General features: G+C 36.6%; 1 protein-coding gene across 1 annotated transcript in view; it reads right to left on the minus strand.

Annotated features, from left to right (window-relative positions):
• Nucleotides 1–23232, minus strand: part of CATSPERE (catsper channel auxiliary subunit epsilon) — a 247561-nt gene that overhangs the window by 52985 nt on the left and 171344 nt on the right. The window contains exons 12-17 of the mRNA XM_060088382.1: nucleotides 13008–13066; nucleotides 10849–10924; nucleotides 7095–7147; nucleotides 4975–5025; nucleotides 4540–4573; nucleotides 4388–4467 (exon numbers count right to left, since the gene is read on the minus strand). Of these exons, the coding sequence (XP_059944365.1) occupies nucleotides 4388–4467; nucleotides 4540–4573; nucleotides 4975–5025; nucleotides 7095–7147; nucleotides 10849–10924; nucleotides 13008–13066 (353 nt within the window). The remainder of the gene's footprint in view (nucleotides 1–4387; nucleotides 4468–4539; nucleotides 4574–4974; nucleotides 5026–7094; nucleotides 7148–10848; nucleotides 10925–13007; nucleotides 13067–23232) is intronic.

Below are 23232 nucleotides of genomic sequence, written 5' to 3' on the forward strand. Positions count from 1 at the left end.
CTTCCAAATATATCTCTAGCTCAGACAGTTTATATGAACTTCAGATGCTTCAATTTAACATTTTATTGCACACCTCCTTCTGGATGTCACACAGACTCAAATTCAAAATGTCTAAAAATCAACTAGTCATCTTCCCCTGTAAGCGTACCCTTTATTCTCTGTTTTATATTACAATTGATGGTATTAAAATTTATCCAGTTTAAGGAAGCCATAAACATAAAATTCATGAGTTCATTCAGCAAATATTTATTGATTGCTTACTATATGCTAGTCAGTGATCTAGGTGCTGGAGGATATAACAGTGAACTAAATAAATAAAAAGCTCTTTTCTATGGAACTTCCATTATTGTAGAGGAGAAAAGACAATACACAAGTTAAATAAGTAAGATGTATAATTTTTTAGGTGGTAATAAATACCATGAACAAAAAAGACAGGTGAGGAGTGAAGGTGGTGCAGCAGCAGCTTATAATTTTAAACATGACAGTCAGCATAGGTCTCATTAAGAAAGTAACATTTGGGCAAAGACTTGAAGGAAGTGAGAGAACAAACTAAGTGAACATCTGGGGAAAGAGCATTGCAGGGACAGAAAGCAGCAGGTACAGTGGCCCTGAGGTGGGAATCTGCTTGGCTTGCCTGAGGGACAATAAGGAGGCCAAGTGAGTAGAATGGAGTAAGTGAGGTGAATCTCACCAGGAGAAAGGTAACAGAGACAGCAGATCACATAGAGCTTTGTAAATCAGAGTAATGACTTGGCTTTTACTCAGTGATTATACATTTTGAGCTTAGGAGTGATGTGCTCTAACCATTTTAAATGACTCACTGTTGCTGCTATATAGATGCAAGGGTGGAAGCAGGGAGACCAACAGAAAGTCTATTTTAATAATCCAGGCGAGTAGTGATGGCTTGGATCAGGGTGGTAGCAGTTCAAGTGGTGACAAATAGTCAGATTCTGTATGTATCTTGAAGATAGAGCCAATAGGATTTACTGATGTATTGAATGAAAGATATAAAAGAAAGAGTGGCTAGGGGTGATTCCAAAGATTGACCCAAAGAGCCAGAAGGATAGCATTGATATCAGTTGAAATGAGGAATGCTATTGATGGAGCAGATTTTGAAGGTAAGATCAGGAGTTCAGTTTTGAACAGGTTAAGTTTTATATATCTAGGCAATATCTAAATAGAAAAGTGATTTATGTATTCAACATCTAAGTGGATTTATGGGTCTGGAGTTCAAGAGTTTTGCAGATACTGTTAGTGCTCACCAAATAACCCTGTGCCGGTTTACATTTTCTAGCCCACCTTGGAGTTAGATTAGGGCTATGGCATTAGGTTCCATATAATTGGATGTGGGTGGAAATGATGTAAACCACTTCTAGGCCCGGCCCTTCAAGATATCCCAGGAAATCCTGTAGTCTTTTTTTTTTTTTTTCGTTTTCCCCTATCATAGTGGTAGTCTAGGAGGCCGTGTCAAGATGATGTAGGTAGGAAATATGTCAGACTATGACAAGAAAAAGGTTAAGCACAGAGATGTTAGGGTTTGTTACTGCAGCATAGCCTAGCCGTATTTGACTAATACAATGGAGGATATTCAGGCTGAAGATAGAGTTTTGGGGTTTATCAATATATTGAGACATTCGAGTCCATGAGACTGGATGACATCACTGAAAGAGCAAGTTGAAGTGGAGAAAAGAAAAGAAAGCTTTGAGCCTTGGGGCATTCCAACATTAAGAAGTCATGGAGAAAAGGAGAAACTAAGAAATTAAGGAGGAGCTATCAGTGAGGTAGCAGGAGAAGTAGGAAAATGTGATATCCTGGAAACCCAATAAGGAAAATATTTCAAGTAGGAGGAAATAATCAACTGTCAATTCTTGTTAATGAGATCAAGTAAGATGAGACCTGAGAATTGACCACTGAGTTTAGCAATATGGAGGCCAAGGCCGTTGGTCACATTGGCTAGCAGTGCCAATGGAGTGGTGGGGGTAAAATCCTGACTGAGAAAGTTTTGGGAGAGGATAGGAGAAGAGTTGGTGACAGTGAGTATAGTAGCGAGAGGGGTAGTGGGGTCAGGAGAGGGTTTTTGTTTTGGTTTAGTTTTTGGTTTTGGTGAGGGAAAGTATTGCATATTTGTATGATGATCCAGTAGACAGGGTAAAGTTGATGATGCAGGAGAAAGAGGGGGCAATTTCAGGAGCAGTGGTTTTAATTAGAAAAGGGTGTGGGTATCCAGTTCACAAATGGAGGGACAGGCCTTAGATACCCATATACTTCATCTACGGTGATAGGAAGATAGACAGAGTTAATGGGCACAGATGCTTGAAGATGGATAGATAACAGTGTAGAAGTTTGCAGAAAATCTCTCCTGATCGATATTACCTTTGACTCATTCATCTTCCTCATTCTCTCTTTCCCTCATCACTCACATCTATCAATTATCAAGCCCTGCCTGTTATTATGAGTAATTTTCTTATAAGTGATTCCTCTTTTTTGTCTTTGTTGCTATCTCAGTCATTTGTTTTTTATTTCCTCCCTGGACTACCAGTACAGTTTACTACCTGGTCTCCTTACTTAGACATGTTTCCCTGAAATTCATCTTCTACACTTCTTCCAGAGAGAACTAGCTAAAGCAAATATTTAATCATGCCACTCTACCATAAGAATGGATAAAAGTCTTCCATGATCTGGACTCTACCTAGCTAGTTTCCCAGCCTTTTCTCCTGATACATCATGCCTCACTATGTGCTCCGATAACCTTATACCATTTGAACTATGAGATTTCTTCCTCTAACTATCACTTTTGCTTGAAAGGCTTACTCAGTGGAATTCCCTGTTACCTTCCCCACTTCTCCTTCTCTCCCCTGCCTTCAGTTAGATATTCATTATCCTTTAAGACTCAGTAACTCAGCTCAAGTGCTCTGGGAACACTTTCCAGAGCCCCTCTCCTTTCCATAGGTGAGTTGGATTCTTTTCTTTTCAGTTTCAATACCAACCACCCATGTCATTCCTTTCTATTGTTCCATTTAGCATATCAGTTCATATCTAATTTATCAGACACTTGAGCTCTTGAGAGCAGAAATCCTGGGTTATTCATCTTTGAATTCTCAGTACCTAGCACAGTAATTGGTGCAAAGTAGGTGTCTAATAATGATGATATGAACTGAAGAGTGCACTTCTCTGGGAGAGAACATTAAGATTTTTTTACCACTGGAGGATTAGGCACTAGGTAAAAAAACAAAACAAAGAAAAAAACTAGGTCTCAGTGGGGGAAGGAGTGCCTAGGGTGCCCAATAAACGCAGTGGCATGATTAGATGTCTAGAAGATTGAAACTAAAGAAAATAGCAGATTAGCCTGATAGCTCAGAGAACCCATGACAGAGGGATTGTAGGAGGGTAACATAAGAGGGTGAGGGCAGAACACAGAATCTTAGAACTGCCATAGATGAGAAGTGGGGGGCAGTACGTGCTGGCAGAGGCCTTCTGGATTGCAACAGGGGAAGCTCTGATGGCAAAACTAAATTGGAGTGGCTGATTCATTATTTACACCTACCCACCCTAAGAGATCTCAGAAGCTGTCTTCAGCTCGAGGGCCCCAAAAGCTGAAAGCATTGACTAAAATTTTGATGTTTTGCTCATAGGAATTTCACTTCCACTAATTTATCCTCATGGCATACCTGGACTAATGTCCATGCATGTACATAAATGGATATTCACTACATTATTTTTTATAATAGCAAAAAAAAAAAATTAGAAACCTAGGTCACTTGTCTCATATTTTTTCTATATTTTTAATTTTGTAACAAGCTTTTGTAACATTTTTATAATCATAAATCTAGAATAAAGTCAGAGAAGCAAGCAAACTAGCACAAAATCACTTGGAAAAGCCTTCCTTGTAGCATTTTATTCATATCTTTATTATGAAACATTATTTATAAAAGTTAAGTTAGAGATAATATTTTTGAAATCTCCCCATGTACTACCCCTTATTAGTAATCTAGTTTCTCTCTTTGCGAGCATTCAGTTACTATTGGCACATGGAAAGAAAAGTCATTTGTCACCAGGGGGAGATAGTTCCTATAACAGGAAGGGGTGCTGGAGGTTGAGGAGAGATTTAGAGAGGATAAAGCAAGGGTTAGGAGACTGTCTGCATCCATGAGAGGAGTCTCAGCTCTCTTACCTACTTATGCTTCAGCTTCTAAATTGTAATCTCCCTCAACATGCAGGGACCATGGACCATCCAACTTTCCATAACTAGTACTGAAAACCTAGTGTTGCATATCTTTGGGTGCTCAAAAATATTTATTATTAAATGCATGATTAATTAGGCTTCTTTTCATACTTTTATTTTGAAACTTTCAAAATAAGTTAAAATTTTTAGTGAGAATATACTTACAGTTGAACCACAGGGTGAAACTTTTCTCTGAAATCAACTCTCAGTGGGCAGCCATATTTTTCCCAATTATATTTTACTCTCTAGAAAAGGAAAAATGCTTTAGTTATTTTCTATATTTGGCTGATTGATTGACAAAATTATAGTTTTCTTACCAAGTGTTTAGATGGTCGATCCCTCAGATATGACCTGTAAAAAGACACTTTCATTACTTAGAATATTTCCTCTTCTCAAACTTAAAACCATTACTTTGTTTGGATAAAGAGGTATCACAAAAGTCAAACAGATAACCATAATTACAAAATACTCCTAAAATATGTGGAGATTAAACAACATACTTCTAAATAGCACATGGATCAAAGACAAAATCTTAAGAGAAGTTAGAAAATATGCTCAACTAAATGAAAATGAAAACACAAGTTATCAAAATTTGTGAGGTGCAGCAAAATCAGTGCCTAGAGGTAAATTTATAGCAATAAATGTATATGTCAGAAAAGACTGATGATAATAAGAATAAATACTAACTGATTCTAAGTTATTGATACTACATTAATATAAAACTCAATGTTTATGTTAAAAATACTTCTTACTTTTCAATGATGTAAAAAAAATCACGCTGAACACATTCTTTTTTATCAAATCTACAAAAAATAAAACATAATGAAGTTGTAATATCATCATTCCTTATTTACTAGCACAAACATTTAATCATTTAACTCAGTGATTCTCAAACTTGAAAGTATCACAGAATCATCACTTACTGAATTAGAATCTTTGGGGTTGGTGTGTAGCCCTAGCATTTCTATTTTTAAAACTCAGCTTCACAAATGTTTCTGAAGGTACCAGAATTTGAAATATACTGATTTACCTCTTATATTTGATACATGTGAAAATTTGTAGAAAATCCATCAAAGTAAAGACAAATTTCTTTGGACTGTTTCATTCTTCATAATTTTTTAAAACACAGAGTTCTAATTGCTACTAGAGACTCAGTTGCGCAGGTAAGGATCTATTTTAAGAATTCACATAATTTCTAGTTAGGGTTTATGCAGACATAAGGCTATCATGGTCTATAAAATGATAGAGTTTTTAGTAAGTTAAATTATTCATTTGACCATTTTTGCTGGCTGCTTCCAGTGTAACTCAGAAGGAACCCCAGTCACTGCTGTGTTTATATAGATATTGGAAGACTAGGACCATCTCCCACCCTGAATTCAAATTAGACCCCAAGAGGTACCCTCCTTCATTGACAACTCTCCTGTCAGAAGTATCATGGGCCCCATGGGTATCCTTTGCTGATTGTGAAAACTTAGGCCAACCACAACCTGAATCCAAGAAATTAGGGTCATTTTTAGAGTTCCAGAGCAGTGGGTCATTGACTAAGAGATCTGGAAAGAGGTCCTGAAATCTGTTTTCAGACATGCTCTCCAGGTGATTCTGATGAGCAACCTAGTTTGACAATTGCTCTCTAAACCTTCCCAGAAATAGATTGATTCAAGCTGTTTTGCATCTCACTGAAGAAGGAAATCTTCATGCAGTGATACTGCATGCAGGGGTACTGGGAATTGATTTTGGTAACATGTTGCTTAGAGCAGTTATTCTCAAATTTTCATGCCCCTACTAATCTTGGAAATTTTGTTAAAACAGAGATTCTGACTCAGCAGGTACAAGGTGAGGCCTGAGATTCTGCATTTCTAGTAAGTTCCCAGGTGATGCCACTGCTGGTCTATAGATTATACTCTAAGGAGCAAGGATGTAGACCATCCCAGAAATAAGATGCTATAGGCTGTTTAAATCAGTTAGCCTTTGTGTTTTCTGGAAAAGGACTTACGGGAAATGCAAATTCCTTGCTGAATGAGATGGGAATATTTAATTATCTATCCGCCAACTGATTTTAACAATTCACTACTCAAAAGATTATTAGAATGACAGATGAATAGACCTTTGTTTTGGATGAGAGCAAGCCACTTCATAAATAGATTCAGATAAGAGTCAATGTTACCCCACCCTCACCCTAACCACAGGAAAGGAATTGCAATACATTTTTGTCTCCATTATACATTCCACCTCAGTTAAACAGATTTGTGTATGCTGACCTTTATTCTCTCCCATGCATAAGAAAGAGCTGTGGATGACAAAAGTTCCAGTGTGCTTCATTGTGAACCGTAGTAAAAATCAATAAAAGTCACACCTTGGGATTCTCTGAAGGAAACACTGGTGGTTCTGTTAGGTTTGCTCTAACTTTCTCATGGAAAAAGGTGCAGGAAACTGAGGCTTCTCTCTTGTGGTTACAAGCAGTTCTCTGACAGAAATGATATTATAACTGGTTTGAGTAGGATGGACAACGGAGGTAAGTTTTTCTCCCTCTCATTTCTCTGGAAATGAGTTGTACACTGAAGAGCTGAGGGAGGTAATGCAAAGGATGGAAACTGGCTTGTGAAAAGGGAAGGTAGAGAAAAATGCTGGTAATGGAGATAGAGGTTAAGTCTGTCTGATCCAAAAGTAATATTTGAATATGATTCAAATGTAATATTTGACTTGGCAAAAAGTCCAAACAAGTCTGGTTTGGACAAATTATCAACTTGTAATGAATGGATTTCATATAGACATGTCAATCATTGGGCTAATATTATCGCTAGTAATTACCATTTAGTTCACCATTCGTTTTTAAACATAAAGAGTAAGACAAGTCAAATGCAAATATACTTGCCCTTTAACAGCAATGAATTTATTAGCATCACAGCCAACAGATATTTGGAACACCTAAAGTAAAGTAATTTAGGTGATGAGTTTAGTGGTTCTAATTCACATGATCTAAAATATTACTACAGCTAAAAGCAATTACATTTTAGATTTGAAATAACGTTTTAAAATACTGCTCTGTGCTGTTTTCCTCCTTCTTCTTCGATCACTTTTTTCTTTCTTTGCTTCCTTTCACCCTTACTGCTCACAAGGCCCAAAGGTTGGGTCTCTGCTTTCTAACTTCGATGTGATCTATCACTACTACCTCTACAACCATGACTATCAACTCTGTAGTTCCAGCTTGCACCTGACTCACCTGGCAGGTTTCTGTAATAGTGAATGGGCCAAAATGTTTGTCCAGGTTTTTCTGTAAGATGTTATGGGAACACGAATTTGACTTCTTTTTAGAGTCAGAGTCCTGGTTCTTCCTCAACTGGGATAAGCTACTTATATTTCTACCTGGCTCCAGGATACCTTACTCACTATTGTCTACCCTGCCCACCTCTCCAACCCCCACCCCAGGCTTTCTAATTGGGATTTAGATACTTGCCTTCTGTTTTAAACATGTCCTGTATGTTGCATATTTCCACAAGGCAAATCTAAAAACACCCTTGGGGATCAGGAGGGTGGGGTTAGAGAATGATGTCCAGCCAAGCTTGATGGATTTAAAGAATTGCACCTGCTAAGCCAAGAGCTTTCAGTCTTCATTTGAAAGGCATGCTTCACAGCAGGAGTTCATGGATTTTATTTCTTGAACTATCTGATCTCACCCATAGGACCTGATTTGTTCTCTCAACAACTCTACCCTCAGTCCTTGCTGTCCATCATTATTAAATCTTTTCCCATCAAATGTGTTTAGAAACATGTGTCTGCCCTTTATCTTTACTAAATTATCCATATAAGGAACATGGTTGGCTGAGGTCCTCAAGTTTTTCATAGTTAGGACACACTATCACTTGATGATCTTATTTGTAACATCTCTTCTTTTATGGGTCTTAGTTCACAAAAATCATTCCTATTCTCAGAATTAACAACCATGACTCAGATTAAAATACATGAGTTGACCTGCAAGTGGCTCTTGGACAGGAGCATGAGTACAGAATGTGGGAAGTATGAATAAGACTGTTTTGTAGGGTACCCACTGCTGGAGGGCTGACACATTTTCCTTGGGACAGGACACCTAACAGAGAAATTCTGACATATAGCCCAAATGAAAACAATGAATGTAGTAGTCTTTATTTAATATTATTCTCTTAAGTACAGAGACAGGCAAAACTGTTTCTGCCTTAGCTCAGAATAAGACACAGTGTATTCCTTCGAACTGGACAGAACAACTGAACGGAGACAGGAATTCTAAAGGCCTTCAACACAGAAATGTTGGTAGACAATATGTTAGACAGAGTGTAATCATCTCTCCCTGGGAAACTTCATCTTGGAAGGAATTACTAACGCCCTCTGAGGACTGGTTTACTAGGGTGGCCTCACTGCATTCTGGTTCTTGGTGTACAGTTAAAAAACTGAGATGCAGCCCTGTTGGTGCTGTCAGTTCTATTTGCTGCTCTGCTGCAGACTATGGAGACTAAGTAACAAAGACAGCAGGCTCATGTCCAAATGGCTCAGTCCATGGTCCATTTGGTCCAGCAGGTTTAACAAGGGCTTAACTTCATCCAACTAGAGAAGAAGTCTGTGGGCCCTCTGTCTATAATATTTATCCAGGAGGCCGATGACTTGCTTACCAGTGGGGATAGGAGCACATAGAAGGGTTCCTGTGATTGAGAGCATACCTTGTAGTTGTGTACAGGTTTTTATTTTCTTGGCTAGCTAGAGGACCTACCTCCACAAGGCCACATTTTCCTGTTGCCTAAAGGGCTATGGCATATTCCATTATCTTCTACTATATGGCATACTCTCCATTCTATTTCAGTGGGTGGGTCAAAACAAACTACCTGAAATGGGCACAGATGGTGGCTAGATTTGAACGGTCCATGTCTTGGGGTGTGCCAAGGAAGAAACCAGTAATATTAGATAATTACTCTGTGACAGGTACCGTTCTAGACATTTTACATAAATTATCTTATTTAATACTCTCAACAAAGTAGATACATACTGTGAGATGGATATTATATTTCCCCTTTTACAAATAAGGCAGCTGAGACTCAGAGTGTTTAGGAGCTTCTTGAAGCCAGTAGGTGGTAGAGCTTGGATTTGAACTCAGGTTAGGTTAACATGTTTTTGTAATGCCTGGGCTGGGCAGGATAGGGTGAATAAGGATCCCTAACAAATCTATAAATTAGACAGGAAAAAGATGGAGGAAACAACGGTGCTTCAGGAAGGCATCTTATATGGAATATGGTAGAGCAGTCGAGGAGCTGAAGATAGAAAATGCAGACCAAGGCTGGGGGAGGATCTCGCTAGGTTGCTGTTTTTTGCCTCCTCAGCAGATTAAGCTGGGTAGGCAGCATGGTGGGTAAACAGGGGGAGTGGTCAGTATGCACCTGCAGGCAATTTCCTGAGGAAACAGTGTGTGTCAGCAGTGCTCACGGATGGATCATGTCTGCCTCAGTTCAAGGCTCCCTTTAAATTCATGGAACCTTGGGACTTCTCTGGTGGTCCAGTGGCTAAGACTACATGCTCCCAATGTAGGGGGCCTGGGTTCGGTCTCTGGTCAGGGAACTAGATCTCACATGTTGCAACTAAGAGTTCCCATGCCACAACTGAAAAGATCCCACATGCAACGAAGATCCTGCATGCAGCGATGAAGATCCTGTGTGTTGCAACTGAAACCTGGTGCAGCCAAATAAATACATTTAAATTCATGGAACCGTGCCCTGGTAGGAAGAGGTTCTTGGTGCTGGGGTCCTGAAGAGCAGGGACTATGTCTCATTTAACTTTGAATTCTTCATGTAGGTATTCCCCATTGTGCTATGCCTGATATATAGTGGGCGCTCAATATATGTTTATTGATTATTAGTTGGAATGAGAGGGAATAAAAAGAGGAGGCATCCCTCAGTGTGGAACAAAGACTCAAAGGAGGTGGTGGTGGGTGATTGCCTGAACACCCACTGCTATATCACATTGCTGTGCTTTTGTATATGCCTCTTCCTGCTCAACTTCTACTTACTCTTCAACAGTCATTTTATGCATCACCTTCTTTTCACCTTTCCCCTCTCAATTAAAATTGCTTACTTTTTTCTCTGGGCTATTTGGTAACTGTATATCTCACATTCTTTCACATTAGTTTATGTTTTCCCCCTTGGAAGGGACTCTTTTCATCTTTGTAACTCCCATTACTTAGCACACAGACTGAAACACAGAAACGTGGTAGGCACACAATAAAATTTTTTGAATGAAGAAATGATCCAATTTTTAAAATAAATAAACATAGCATAAATATGGATATGACTGGCAGTCTTCTCTGAAAAACCATATCCAACTTTAGCTGTTCTAATTAATTTCAGTTTTCCTCTACACAATTTTATTTATGTTCAAAAACTAATAATTTTACATCTTTGTAAGTGTTTATATTCTGATGGTAAACTCATGGAGGGCAGTAATCTAATCTTTTCCCAAAGTAAAATTATGGTTTCTCTACAGTGAAACATTACAAAATGTTGCTATATATTAGGGGTAGTGGTATTGAATGGAGTTAATATGTATTATTTAGTTTTACCACCCATGTATTATTGAAGTAAAAATTTCAGTCTTCTACCCATGTCGCTTACCTTTTGGGAGACTGGACACGTTTTTGCATGTTCACTAGGTCTAACGTGAACAAGCAGAAGACCTGTGTTCTGGTATCTAGGAGAAACAACATGTACAGGTGATTATAGAATCACAAGGGAGGTAGCCATGAGTGTGCCTTTGTGCAGAACAGATGAAAAGTCCCATTAACATGTTGTGATTGAACTGCCCCCCCCCCAACTCATGAGGAATTCTAGAGGCCTGGTGGTGGTGGTGGTGACGGTTTGCAGTTTCTGCTAAGGTGCATTGTGGTCATATCCTAAAGTCACTCCCATCTCATGGTATCCCATATTTTGGCCAGCATTGGATAGGCACAAAAGGAAATAAAAATGAGTTTCTATCAGCATTTCAAGCCCTCTGTTTCATTCACACCCTCAGTCTCCTGAGGATGGGGCTTTGCTGATGACATCTTGCCCTGCTTCCTGACAGTATTACAAGGCCGTAGCCATTGCATAGGTTCCTTCTCTAGCCTCTACAGATTTTTTCCTCCTATTGATAATGCTTTTGGAACAATAGATATTAAGTTATGAAGTTAGTTTTCTGAACCACATTATGCTGCATAATATGATCTGACTGGAAGCAAAAGGGAGATCAGACATAAAGCCTTTGTAGATTGTGAAATGCAAGTGAATAATTTTGTGCTCAGGCAAAATAGGAGGGCTCAAAAATTACAGAAGAAAAAAATTTGAAAGTATTATTCCTTCCCTGCCCCTAGTAAGGTTTTTACTTTTTGAAAAAACTGGGAGAAAAAAACCCCACAAACATACTAACCACAAACAAATGTTCTTTTCCTTCCAATATTCATTATATTTTAATATTTATCATATATTATATATAAAATGTACTAAATAAGTGAGGATACAAATAGCACATTTTTATATTTTTAAATCACTGTACTATATTTCATCAACTCTAAGATACATTTTTTATTTCCTTTAACACCTTTGAAAACAGGAAGCATCTTATAATTATGCCAGTTATGGCTTTTTCCCCCAAATTGATGGAAACTTTGAGTTGATATATTCAGTGATATAGTACAGATCTGTAAGAAAAGGACACCAAAGTAAATATTGCATCTTCAATCTTCTACATAATTTTACTTATAGGTAGATTTTTTCTGCCATGGCTGATTTCAAAGCTTTTGGTATTTTTTTCTCAAGTCTCGGACTGACCTAAAGTATCCTGGACAATGTGATATATATTGTACAGTAACAGAATTCTGAGTAAATATCCACAAAATCAAAAATACCCAAAGGAACCCACAATATTAGAAGAATCAAGAGAAAAGTTGGTGAGTTAGGGAGGAAGGGATGTATTGAGCCTCTCTCGACTACTGTGTCTAAAGTAGCATTTTTCCTTACTCTTCCTGGTCACTCTCTACTGCTTCTTTCTGCTTTATTTTTCTTAATAGCACTTATAATTATTTGGGACCATCTTGTTTATTTACTTGATTACTTGCTTCTTGTCTTCTCTCACTAGAGATATGTCTCACGACAGCAGTACTCTATCTTTCTTGTTCACCATGTGTTTTGAACACCTAGAGTGCTTGGCATGGAGTGGGTATTCAAACTCATGTGGAGTAGCAGCCTAAAGAAAAATGAACTTTTCCTTAGAAGAACAATGCTATCTTTCCAGAAAATATATTGAGTTGGGACATAATGATAACCTAATGCCTTAAGATACAATTCCATGTTGGTTACCTTCCTCCAGAAATTAAGTGTTTAGGTGCTACTTTATTCCAAGATTCAGAGATGGTGTTTTATCTGACTCTACTCATAATTAAAGACTTTTTGGGATTAGAGTTCTAGTTTTTGCTTAAGGATAGTATGTAAAGACTTCGGGATGGGAATGAATGATAAAAAGTAATCAAAAATTATTGAATTAAGAAATAGTGTGGTGTTTTTTGCACCTTCAGTTGGATGAATAGCACCATCAGATAGGTCATGTTTTCATTTAGTTAAAGGAGTATTTTACATTTCTATACAGAATACTATTTTCACATCTTTCCAGACATTTAAAGGAATCTGAAATCTGGATATTTAAAAGGATATGAGGTCATTTAAATAAAAGAATACATATAAATCAGTAACCTGAATAGTATATTTAATATTGAGTAGGCTCTTTTAAAAGTCTTACTTACTGCAACTTGAAATAATCATCTACTGCCTCATAATTTACATTCTGAGAAAATGTTATTGTCTGAAAAAGAAAATAAAAAAGTTTATGTAAAGTAGGAGAATTGGGAATGGGGACAATGGATACTTTCAAGACAGATTTAAATTTTTCTTTAGGTAAGAAAAATAATATATTTAACAGTTTTTTTCGAATTTCTTTTCTTTTCTATCTCAGAAACGCCAATTATGTAGGTATTAGATTTACTTTGTTACATTTCCTTATTTTACTTTTAATTTTATATTATCATAGTTCTTTTACTTACACTGCTTCTCTCTCCCTCCTCATTTGACTTTTGTTGTTGCAATATTCTTATTTTTATTTTTCATTTATATCACCATAGCAAACTTTTCACTTTCTTCTGTTTTCTAATAACCTGTCTCTGGACCTTTTAACTTCTTCTTTGATGTTTTCAAATCATTACAAAATCATATTGTCTGTAATTTTTGAGACTATGGGGGATTATTTGCCAGAATCTTTTTTCTGTTGTTTTTGAGTAATTTTTTAAAATGTCCATTTGCCTTTTGCATATTTCTTGCTATTTTCTTCCCTCCAGGCCATGTTTCATCTCAATTTTCAGAATTCTGTATGGTTGCGATCACCTCAGGGTAAAGCCACTTATAGAACATATATGATTATAGAGGCAGAAAATTATAAACCCCACATTTTTTTTCTTTTGTGGTACATGGGCCTCTCACTGTTGTGGCCTCTCCCGTTGCAGAGCACAGGCTTTGGACGCGCAGGCTCAGCGGCCAAGGCTCACGGGCCCAGCCGCTCCACGGCATGTGGGATCTTCCCGGACCGGAGCACGAACCCATGTCCCCTGCATCGGCAGGCAGACTCTCAACCACTGTGCCACCAGGGAAGCCCAAAACCCCGCATTTTTAAAGCATGGTAGCTAGCTACAATTTCTATAAATCTAAAATACTTTTTTGGTAGTTCTTTGTTATATCTATAAATATATACATAAACATATGTATAACTATTCTATATATAAATATGCTATATATCTCTAGATCTTTATATATAATATAAATATAATATATATGTATATATGTGTGTGTGTATATATATATATGTATATATATGTGTATATATATATATATATATATATATATATATATATATATATATATCTCCAGAGAGAGATAAATTGTGAGGATTGGCTAATCTGTTGTGATGAGAACAGAGACTCTGTGGCTCTAAAACTCCTTAGTAAAAAGATTCATTTCCAAAACAAAGTTTATTTACTCGTGCGTTGGATGCTAAGTGGTATGACATAAAATATGCAATCTTTTATGATAAAGTTGAAGGCTGTGAATGTCATCACATTAAAAATAAAACTAGTTTCAAGTTCAAGGAAAGGAACTATCAAATTTACACCTGTATTCTCTTGTATGCCATGTTTTCCTTCATATGTAATCTTAAAAATAACTTTACAAGAAATTTGCCAGAGACAGAAATGAATGAACAATAAAGATGACAGTTAAAAACTCATGGGGATCACAATCACAAGCACTGAAATTGAAACTGTGATTAAAAATCTTCCAACAAACAAAAGCTCATGACCAGATGGCTTCACAGGCGAATTCTATCAAACGTTTAGAGAAGAGCTAACACCTAACCTTCTCAAACTCTTCCAAAATATAGCAGAGGGAGGAACACTCCCAAACTCATTCTACGAGGCCACAATCACCCTGATACCAAATGAGACAAAGAAGTCACACAAAAAAGAAAATTACAGGCCAATAACACTGATGAATATAGATGCAAAAATCCTCAACAAAATACTAGCAAACAGAATCCAACAGCATATTAAAAGGATCATACACCATGATCAAGTGGGGTTTATCCCAGGAATGCAAGGATTCTTCAATATACACAAATCAATCAGTGTTATAAACCATATTAAAAAACTGAAGGAGAAAAACCATATGATCATCTCAATAGATGCAGAAAAAGCTTTCAACAAAATTCAACACCCAATTATGATAAAAACCCTCCAGAAAGTAGGCATAGAGGAAACTTACCTCAATGTAATAAAGGCCATATATGACAAACTCACAGCCAACATTGTCCTCAATGGTGAAAAACTGAAACCATTTCCACTAAGATCAGGAACAAGACAGGGTTGTCCCCTGTCACCACTTTTATTCAACATAGTTTTGGAAATTTTAGCCACAGCAATCAGAGAAGAAAAAGAAATAAAAGGAATACAAATCGGAAAAGAAGAAGTAAAACTGTCACTGTTTGCAGATGACATGATACTATACATAGAGAATCCTAAAGATGCTACCAGAAAACTACTAGAGCTAATCAATGAATTTGGTAAAGTAGCAGGATACAAAATTAATGCACAGAAATCTCTTGCATTCCTATACAGTAATGATGAAAAACCTGAAAGAGAAATTAAGGAAGCACCCCCATTTACCATTGAAACAAAAAGAATAAAATACCTAGAAATAAATATACCTAAGGAGACAAAAGACCTGTATGCAGAAAACTATAAGACACTGATGAAAGAAATTAAAGATGATACAAACAGATGGAGAGATATACCATGTTCTTGGATTGGAAGAATCAACATTGTGAAAATGACTATACTACCCAAATCAATCTATAGGTTCAGTGTAATCCCCATCAAATTAGCAATGGCATTTTTCACAGAACTAGAACAAAAAATATCACAATTTGTATGGAAACACAAAAGATCCCGAACAGCCAAAGCAATCTTCAGAAAGAAATATGGAGCTGGAGGAATCAGGCTCCCTGACTTCAGACTATACTACAAAGCTACAGTAATCAAGACAGTATGGTACTGGCACAAAAACAGAACTATAGATCAATGGAACAGGATAGAAACCCCAGAGGTAAGCCCACGCACCTATAGTCAACTGATCTATGACAAAGGAGGCAAGGATATACAATGGAGAAAGGCAGTCTCTTCAATAAGTGGTGCTGGGAAAACTGGACAGCTACATGTAAAAGAATGAAATTAGAACACTCCCTAACACCATACACAAAAATAAACTCAAAATGGGTTAAAGACCTAAATGTAAGGCCAGACACTATAAAACTCTTAGAGGAAAACATAGGCAGAACACTTTATGACATAAATCACAGCAAGATCCTGTCTGACCCACCTCCTAGAGAAATGGAAATAAAAACAAAAATAAACAAGTGGGACCTAATGAAACGTACAAGCTTTTGCACAGCAAAGGAAACCATAAACAAGATGAAAAGACAACCCTCAGAATGGGAGAACATATTTGCAAATGAAGCAACTGACAAAATATTAATCTCCGAAATATACAAGCAGCTCATGCAGCTCAATGTCAAAAAAACAAATAACCACATCCAAAATTGGACCGAAGGTCTAAATAGACATTTCTCCAAAGAAGATATACAAATTGTCAACAAACACATGAAAGGATGCTCAACATCACTAATCATTAAAGAAATGCAAATCAGATCTACAATGAGGTATCACCTCACACCAGTCAGAATGGCCATCATCAAAACATCTACAAACAATAAATGCTGGAGAGGGTGTGGAGAAAAGGGAACACTCTTGCACTGCTGGTGGGAATATAAATTGATACAGCCACTATGGAGAAACAGTACAGAGGTTCCTTAAATAGAACTACCATATGACCCAGCAATCCCATTACTAGGCATATACCCTGAGAAAAACATAATTTAAAAAGAGTCATGTGGGAATAAAGATGCAGACCTACTAGAGAATGGATGTGACGACATGGGGAGGGGGAAGGGTAAGCTGGGACAAAGTGAGAGAGTGGTAGTGTATATATGGACATATATACACTGCCAAGTGTAAAATAGATAGCTAGTGGGAAGCAGTCGCATAGCATAGGGAGATCCGCTCAGTGCTTTGTGACCAGCTAGAAGGGTGGGATAGGGAGGGTGGGAGGGAGGGAGATGCAAGAGGGAAGAGATATGGGGATATATGTATATGTATAACTGATTCACTTTGTTATAAAGCAGAAACTAACACACCATTGTAAAGCAATTATTCTCCAATAAAAATGTTTAAAAAAACAACAACAACAAAAAAAACCCAAAACAAAAAGAGTCATGTACGACTGTCTTCATTGCAGCTCTATTTGTAGCCAGGACATGGAAGCAGCCTAAGTGTCCATCGACAGATGAATGGATAAAGAAGATGTGGCACATATATACAATGGAATATTACTCAGCCATACAAAGAACTGAAATTGAGTTATTTGTTGTGAGGTGGATGGACCTAGAGCCTATCGTACAGAATGAAGTAAGTCAGAAAGAGAAAAACAAATACCTTATACTGACACCTATATATGGAATCTAAAAAAATGTTTCTGAAGAACATAGGGGCAGGACAGGAATAAAGATGCAGATGTAGAGAATGGACTTGACACAGGGAGGGGGAAGGGTAAACTGGGATGAAGTGAGAGAGTGGCATGGACATATGTACACTACCAAATGTAAAATCGATAGCTAGTGGGAAGCAGCCACAAAGCCCAGGGAGATCAACTTGGTGTTTTGTGTCCACCTAGGGGGTGGGATAGGGAGGGTGGGATAGAGACACAAGAGGGAGGAGATATGGGGATATATGTATATGTATAGCTGATTCACTTTGTTATACAGCAGAAACTAATTCACCATTGCAAAGCAATTATACTCCAATAAAGATGTTAAAAAAAAACTCATGGGGAATAGATTGAGAAAGTTTAACATATGATTAATCAGTGTTACAGAAGAAGAGAAGATAGAGAAGAGGCATAGACAATATTTGCAAGATACCTGATGAAGACAGTGATTTAGATATGTATGAGGCCCAAGAAATCCCAAACAAAGAAAGAAGTAAAGAAACCTGCATTTAGACACCTCATAGTGAAAGTGAAGAAAGCAAAGGATAAAATCTTAAAAGCAGCCAGAGGGATAGGTGTTAAAATTGCAATGGCAACAATGCAAGCCAAAAACCAATAGAATAATATTTTTAATGCTGTTTAATAAAATCATCACCAAACTAGTTTTCTATATCTGTAGAAAATATTTTTCAAGAACAAAACTTAAATATAGATGTTTTCAGATGAACAAAAATTGAATATATAATCACCAGTAGCCTCTCACTAAAAGAAATGTTAAGGAATGTACCTAAAGCAGAAGGAAAGGAATACAAGATGCAAGCACTTATGATAAAAAGGAAAAAAGGGGCTTCCCTGGTGGCACAGTGGTTGAGAGTCCACCTGCCGATGCAGGAGGCATGGGTTCATGCCCCAGTCTGGGAGCATCCCACATGCCACGGAGCGGCTGGGCCCGTGATCCATGGCTGCTGAGCCTGCACGTCCGGAACCTGTGCTCCACAACAGGAGAGGCCACAACAGTGAGAGGCCCACATACCACAAAAAAAAAAAAAAAAAAAAGGAAAGGAAAAAAGATAAAGATAGGGTAAATGCACATTGCTGTATAAAATAGTAATAACACTGCCTAATAGTGAATCTATGAATTCAATTACATGTGAGCTGGGGAAAGAATAAATTATTTACTTAAATTTAGTCTTGTATAAATTAAACATTCAGGTTATAATTTCAAAGGAAAACTGACTAGAAATACAAACAGAATGTATAACTGTTGAACCAGTGGAAGGGGTAAAATGGAATGATAAAATGTATGCAACTAAACCTAAAAAGGCAAGAAACTAGAGGAAAAAACATAGAAAGAATGGGAAAATAAAAGTACAAAGCAAGATGGAAGGCAAAACCTCAAACATATTATTAATTGCAATAAGTGTAAATAGACTAAATGTTCCAATTAAAGGACAAAGATTTTCAGACTAGACAACAGTAACAAAAATTTAAAAACTCAAATATATGGTGCTTATAGGAAACATAGCTAAAACATAAGGCAATAGAAAGATTGAAATTAAAAGGGTAGAAATTGTATGGAAATATTAAGTAAAAGAAAACCTGATATGGCTATATTAAATATGAAACAAAGTAGACTTGAAAGCAAAAGTATTACTACAGAGAAAGATCGTCATTTCATAATGTTTAGTTTCAATTCATCAAGAAGAGAATTTAAAAACTTGAATGCATCTAATAATATGTTTTCAAATATATAAAGTAAAAATTGACAATCAGATTGAAAATGATACCAGATGAAAATCTGGATCTTCACAAAAAATGAACAGCATTGGAAATGATAAATATGTGTATAAATATAAAATGCCTTTTTATTATTTAATTCTCTTTTAAAAGATAATTGACTATTTAAAGCAACAATAATAGCAATTCATTGTAAGGTTTATAAAGTATGTAGAAGTAAAAGTATGGCAACAATAGTACAGATGTGATATATGTGAGGGAATATAGAAGTATATTGCTATAAGGTTATTATACTATAAATGAAATGATACAATATTGAGGGCAAACTGAGATAAGTTACAGATGTGTACAATAAACCCTAAAGCATCCAATAAAAAACCAAAATGAATAAGGAATAACTAAAAAAGCCAACAAAGATGCAAAATGGAATCATATAAAAATAATCAAAAAGAAGGCAGAGAAAGTGGGAAAAAAATTAAAAACAGAAGAGACAAATAGAAAACAAATAGTTAAATGGTAGATTTAAACCCAACAATACCAAAAAAATAATCACGTTGAATGTACCCAATAAAAAGGCAAAAATATTCAGAATAGATAAACAAGATCCAACTTAAAAAAATTGAAAGACACAAATGATTTTCCATACTAAAAGGATGGAAAAAAAAGATATGTTGTGCTAACGTTAATCTAAAGTAGGCTGGAATGGCTATATTAATATCACACAAAGTAGATTTCAGAGCAAAAATTATCTCCAGAGTAAAAGGCATCATGTTTTAAAGTACACATGAAACACTTACCAAAATAGACCATATTTATAGCTATAAAACAATTCTCTATACATTTAAAGGGATTCAAATACAAAATATCTTTTCTTACTATAATTGTATTTATTTAGAAATCAGTAACAGAGAGCTATCTGGAAAATCACTGTCCTTCTATATAACCCATAGGTCAAAGAAGAAATCACAAAGAAAACGAGAAAGTATTTTGAACTGAATGACAATGAAACTACAAAATATCAAAATTTGGGTATACAGATAAAGCAGTTCTTTTTCTTTTTTTAGTTGTGGTAACATTGGTTTATAACATTATATGTTTCATGTATACATTATGAAAAATAGACTTCTGTATACACTACAGCATGTTCACCACCAAAAGTTTAGTTTCTATCTGCCAGCATACAGTTGACCACCTTTACCCATTCTGCCCTCCCCTTACACATCTTCCTCTCTGGTAACTCTAATCTGTTCTCTGTATCTATGTTTAGTTTGGTTTGGTTGTTTATTTTAGGTTTTTAAATATATATATTCCACATGTAAGTGAAATCACATGGTATTTGTCTTTCTCTATCTGATTCATTTCGCATAATATCCTCAAGCTCCATTCATATTGTCCTAAATGGCAACATTTCTCCTTTTTTCATGGCTGAGCAGTATTTTATTAATTATACATGGTTTTTTCCCATTGTTTTTCATGGTGCTTGATGAGTTTTTTCTCTGCCTGAGAATTTGAAGTAGTGAACACCAAACACCTCTCTTCTTTAGGTAGAGCTTTTTTTTTAACTTGATTTTGACAATTCGATAGATTGATAGATTGGTAATTACGACCTTTCTTTTGTTTTTTGGTAAGTGGTGCTATTGCACAAGTTTTTGGCTTTTCTAATGTGAGCTGCCTCTGGCTATGTTTAAGAATCGGCATTTTCCACCCACCTCTGCCTCTCCTGGAGGTGTCACCCTATGCCCTAGTTGTCACTGCTTGTGCCTCCAGGGTCACTGGTGCCTTGCTGTTGCTGCTGGTCTTGCTGCTGTTGCTGGTGTTGCCACCTGGAGCACTGCGTTGGTGCGACCTCCATTAAGTCTGGAGTTGCCTAAGTTGTAGGAACTGCTGCTGTGAGGGGAGGGGGAAGAGAGGGAGGTAGCCACAGTCATGGGCACCTCTGCCACATCTGGAGTTGTTGGGTTTTGGGGCACTGCCTCTGTGGGTGGTGGAAGGCTCGAATGGCAGGTACCTCTATAGCTGGAGAGACAGGGTCACAAGCCATGCTGCTGCTGCTGGCCATTTCCCTGTGGCATTTCCCTGTGGCAGTGGGCACCACTGTGGCAAGAAGGTCGGAGTCATGTGTGCCACCTCCCCTCTGCAACCAACAGACTCAGCCACTGCAGCTGGAGGCTGGGATTACTGGTATAGCCTCTGCTCTTCCTCCAGTCCACCTCCTCTATGTGTTCCAGCCCACCCACATTTAGATGTACACGTGTGTCCTGGTGTGTTGGACAGAGGCACCTTTGTTGAGTTATGCATTTTTACTGGTTGTAAATTGAAGGGGAGAGACAAAGAGAGTGCCTCATGCCACTATGATGCTGATGTCACTCCTCTAACTAAAGTAGTTATTAGAGAAAAATTTATAGCATTAAAGTCCACATGAGAAACAAATTAAACCCAAAGTAAGTGGCAGAAAGGAAATAATAAAAAATTAATAATTTGGGGACTTCCCTTTTGGTACAGTGGATAAGACTCCACTCTCCCAATGCAAGGGGCCCACCTTCAATCCCTGGTCAGGGAACTAGCTTCCATGTGCATGCTGAAACTAAGAGTTCGCATGTCACAACTAAGGAGCCTGCCTGCCACAACTAAGACCCAGTGCAACCAAATAAATAAATAAATAAATAAATACCAAAAAAAAAAAAAAAAAGAAACTCAAAGAGTGGTGCTGCAAGATTAAAAAAATAATTTTATCAATAAAATCAAAAATAGAAAATCATTACAGAAATCAATAAAACCAAAAGCTGATTCTTTGAGAAAATCAATACAGTTGTTAAGCTCCAGCCAGGCTGACTGGGTAAAAAGGAGAGAAGAAACAAATTACCAATATCAAGAATAAGAAAGTGGATATCACTACAAATTCTACAGACACTAAAAGGATAATAAGGAGATATTATGAATACCTTGTGCCTATAAATTTAACAAGATAGATGAAATGGACAATTCCTTGAAAGTTAAAAACTACTAAAATTAGCTCAAGAATAAGCAGATAACCCAAATATCCCTATATCAGTTTAAAAGATTGAAGTTGTAATTAAAAACATACAAAAAACACCAGGTCAAGAGGTCTTCACTGGTGAATTCTACCAAACATTAAAGAAGAAATAATACAGTTTATACATCAATTTTTCTATAAAATAGAGGAGGACCTCTCCCCAAAACATCTTAAGAGGTCAGCACTGTTGATACCATAACCAGAAAAAGACATTACAGGAAAACTATAGACTAATAACTGTCATGAACTAATAACCCTCATGAAGCAAAACTTCTTAACAATATTGAATTGAATTCAATTGAATTCAAATTGAATCCAACGTGATATGAGAATAAAACATTATGACCAAGTGGGATTATTCTAGCAGTGAAAATAAATTATTGGAATTCACCATATTAACAGATTAAAAAACATGATCATTTCAACAGATGCTGAAAAAGAATTTTATGGAATTCAATATCTATAAATGACAGAAACTCAGCAAACTAGGAATAAAGGGGACATTCATCATCTTAGTAAAGGGCATATATTAAAACCCTCGAGGTAACATCATACTTAATTGTGAAAGACTGAATAATTTCTTTCTTGATTGAGAACAAGGCAAATATCTCCACTCTCATTTCTTCTAATCACCACTGCACTGGAGGCTCAAAATGGTGCAAAAAAGAAAGGAAAAGAAAGTCACATATATTGGAAGGGAAAACTGTATGTGTACACACATGACATGATCACCTACATAGAAACTAGGGAATTTACAAGAAAAGCTGCTTGAAATAATAACCAAGTTTAGCAAAGCTGTGGGATACATCATTGATGCATAAAATAAATTATATTACTATATACTAGCAATGAACAATCAGAATGATACCATTTATAATAGCACCAAAATATGAAATACTTTAAAAATATGAAATATTTAGGGATAATCTGACCAAAAATGGACAAACTTGTACACTAAAAAGAAGAATACATTTGGAGTACTTACACAACCTGATTTCAAGAATTATAAAGGTACAGTAATCAAGACATTGTGTTTTGACATCAAGATACACATA

This window comes from Mesoplodon densirostris, chromosome 2 (genome assembly GCF_025265405.1).
Source record: "Mesoplodon densirostris isolate mMesDen1 chromosome 2, mMesDen1 primary haplotype, whole genome shotgun sequence".
In the NCBI taxonomy this organism is placed as follows: domain Eukaryota; kingdom Metazoa; phylum Chordata; class Mammalia; order Artiodactyla; family Ziphiidae; genus Mesoplodon; species Mesoplodon densirostris.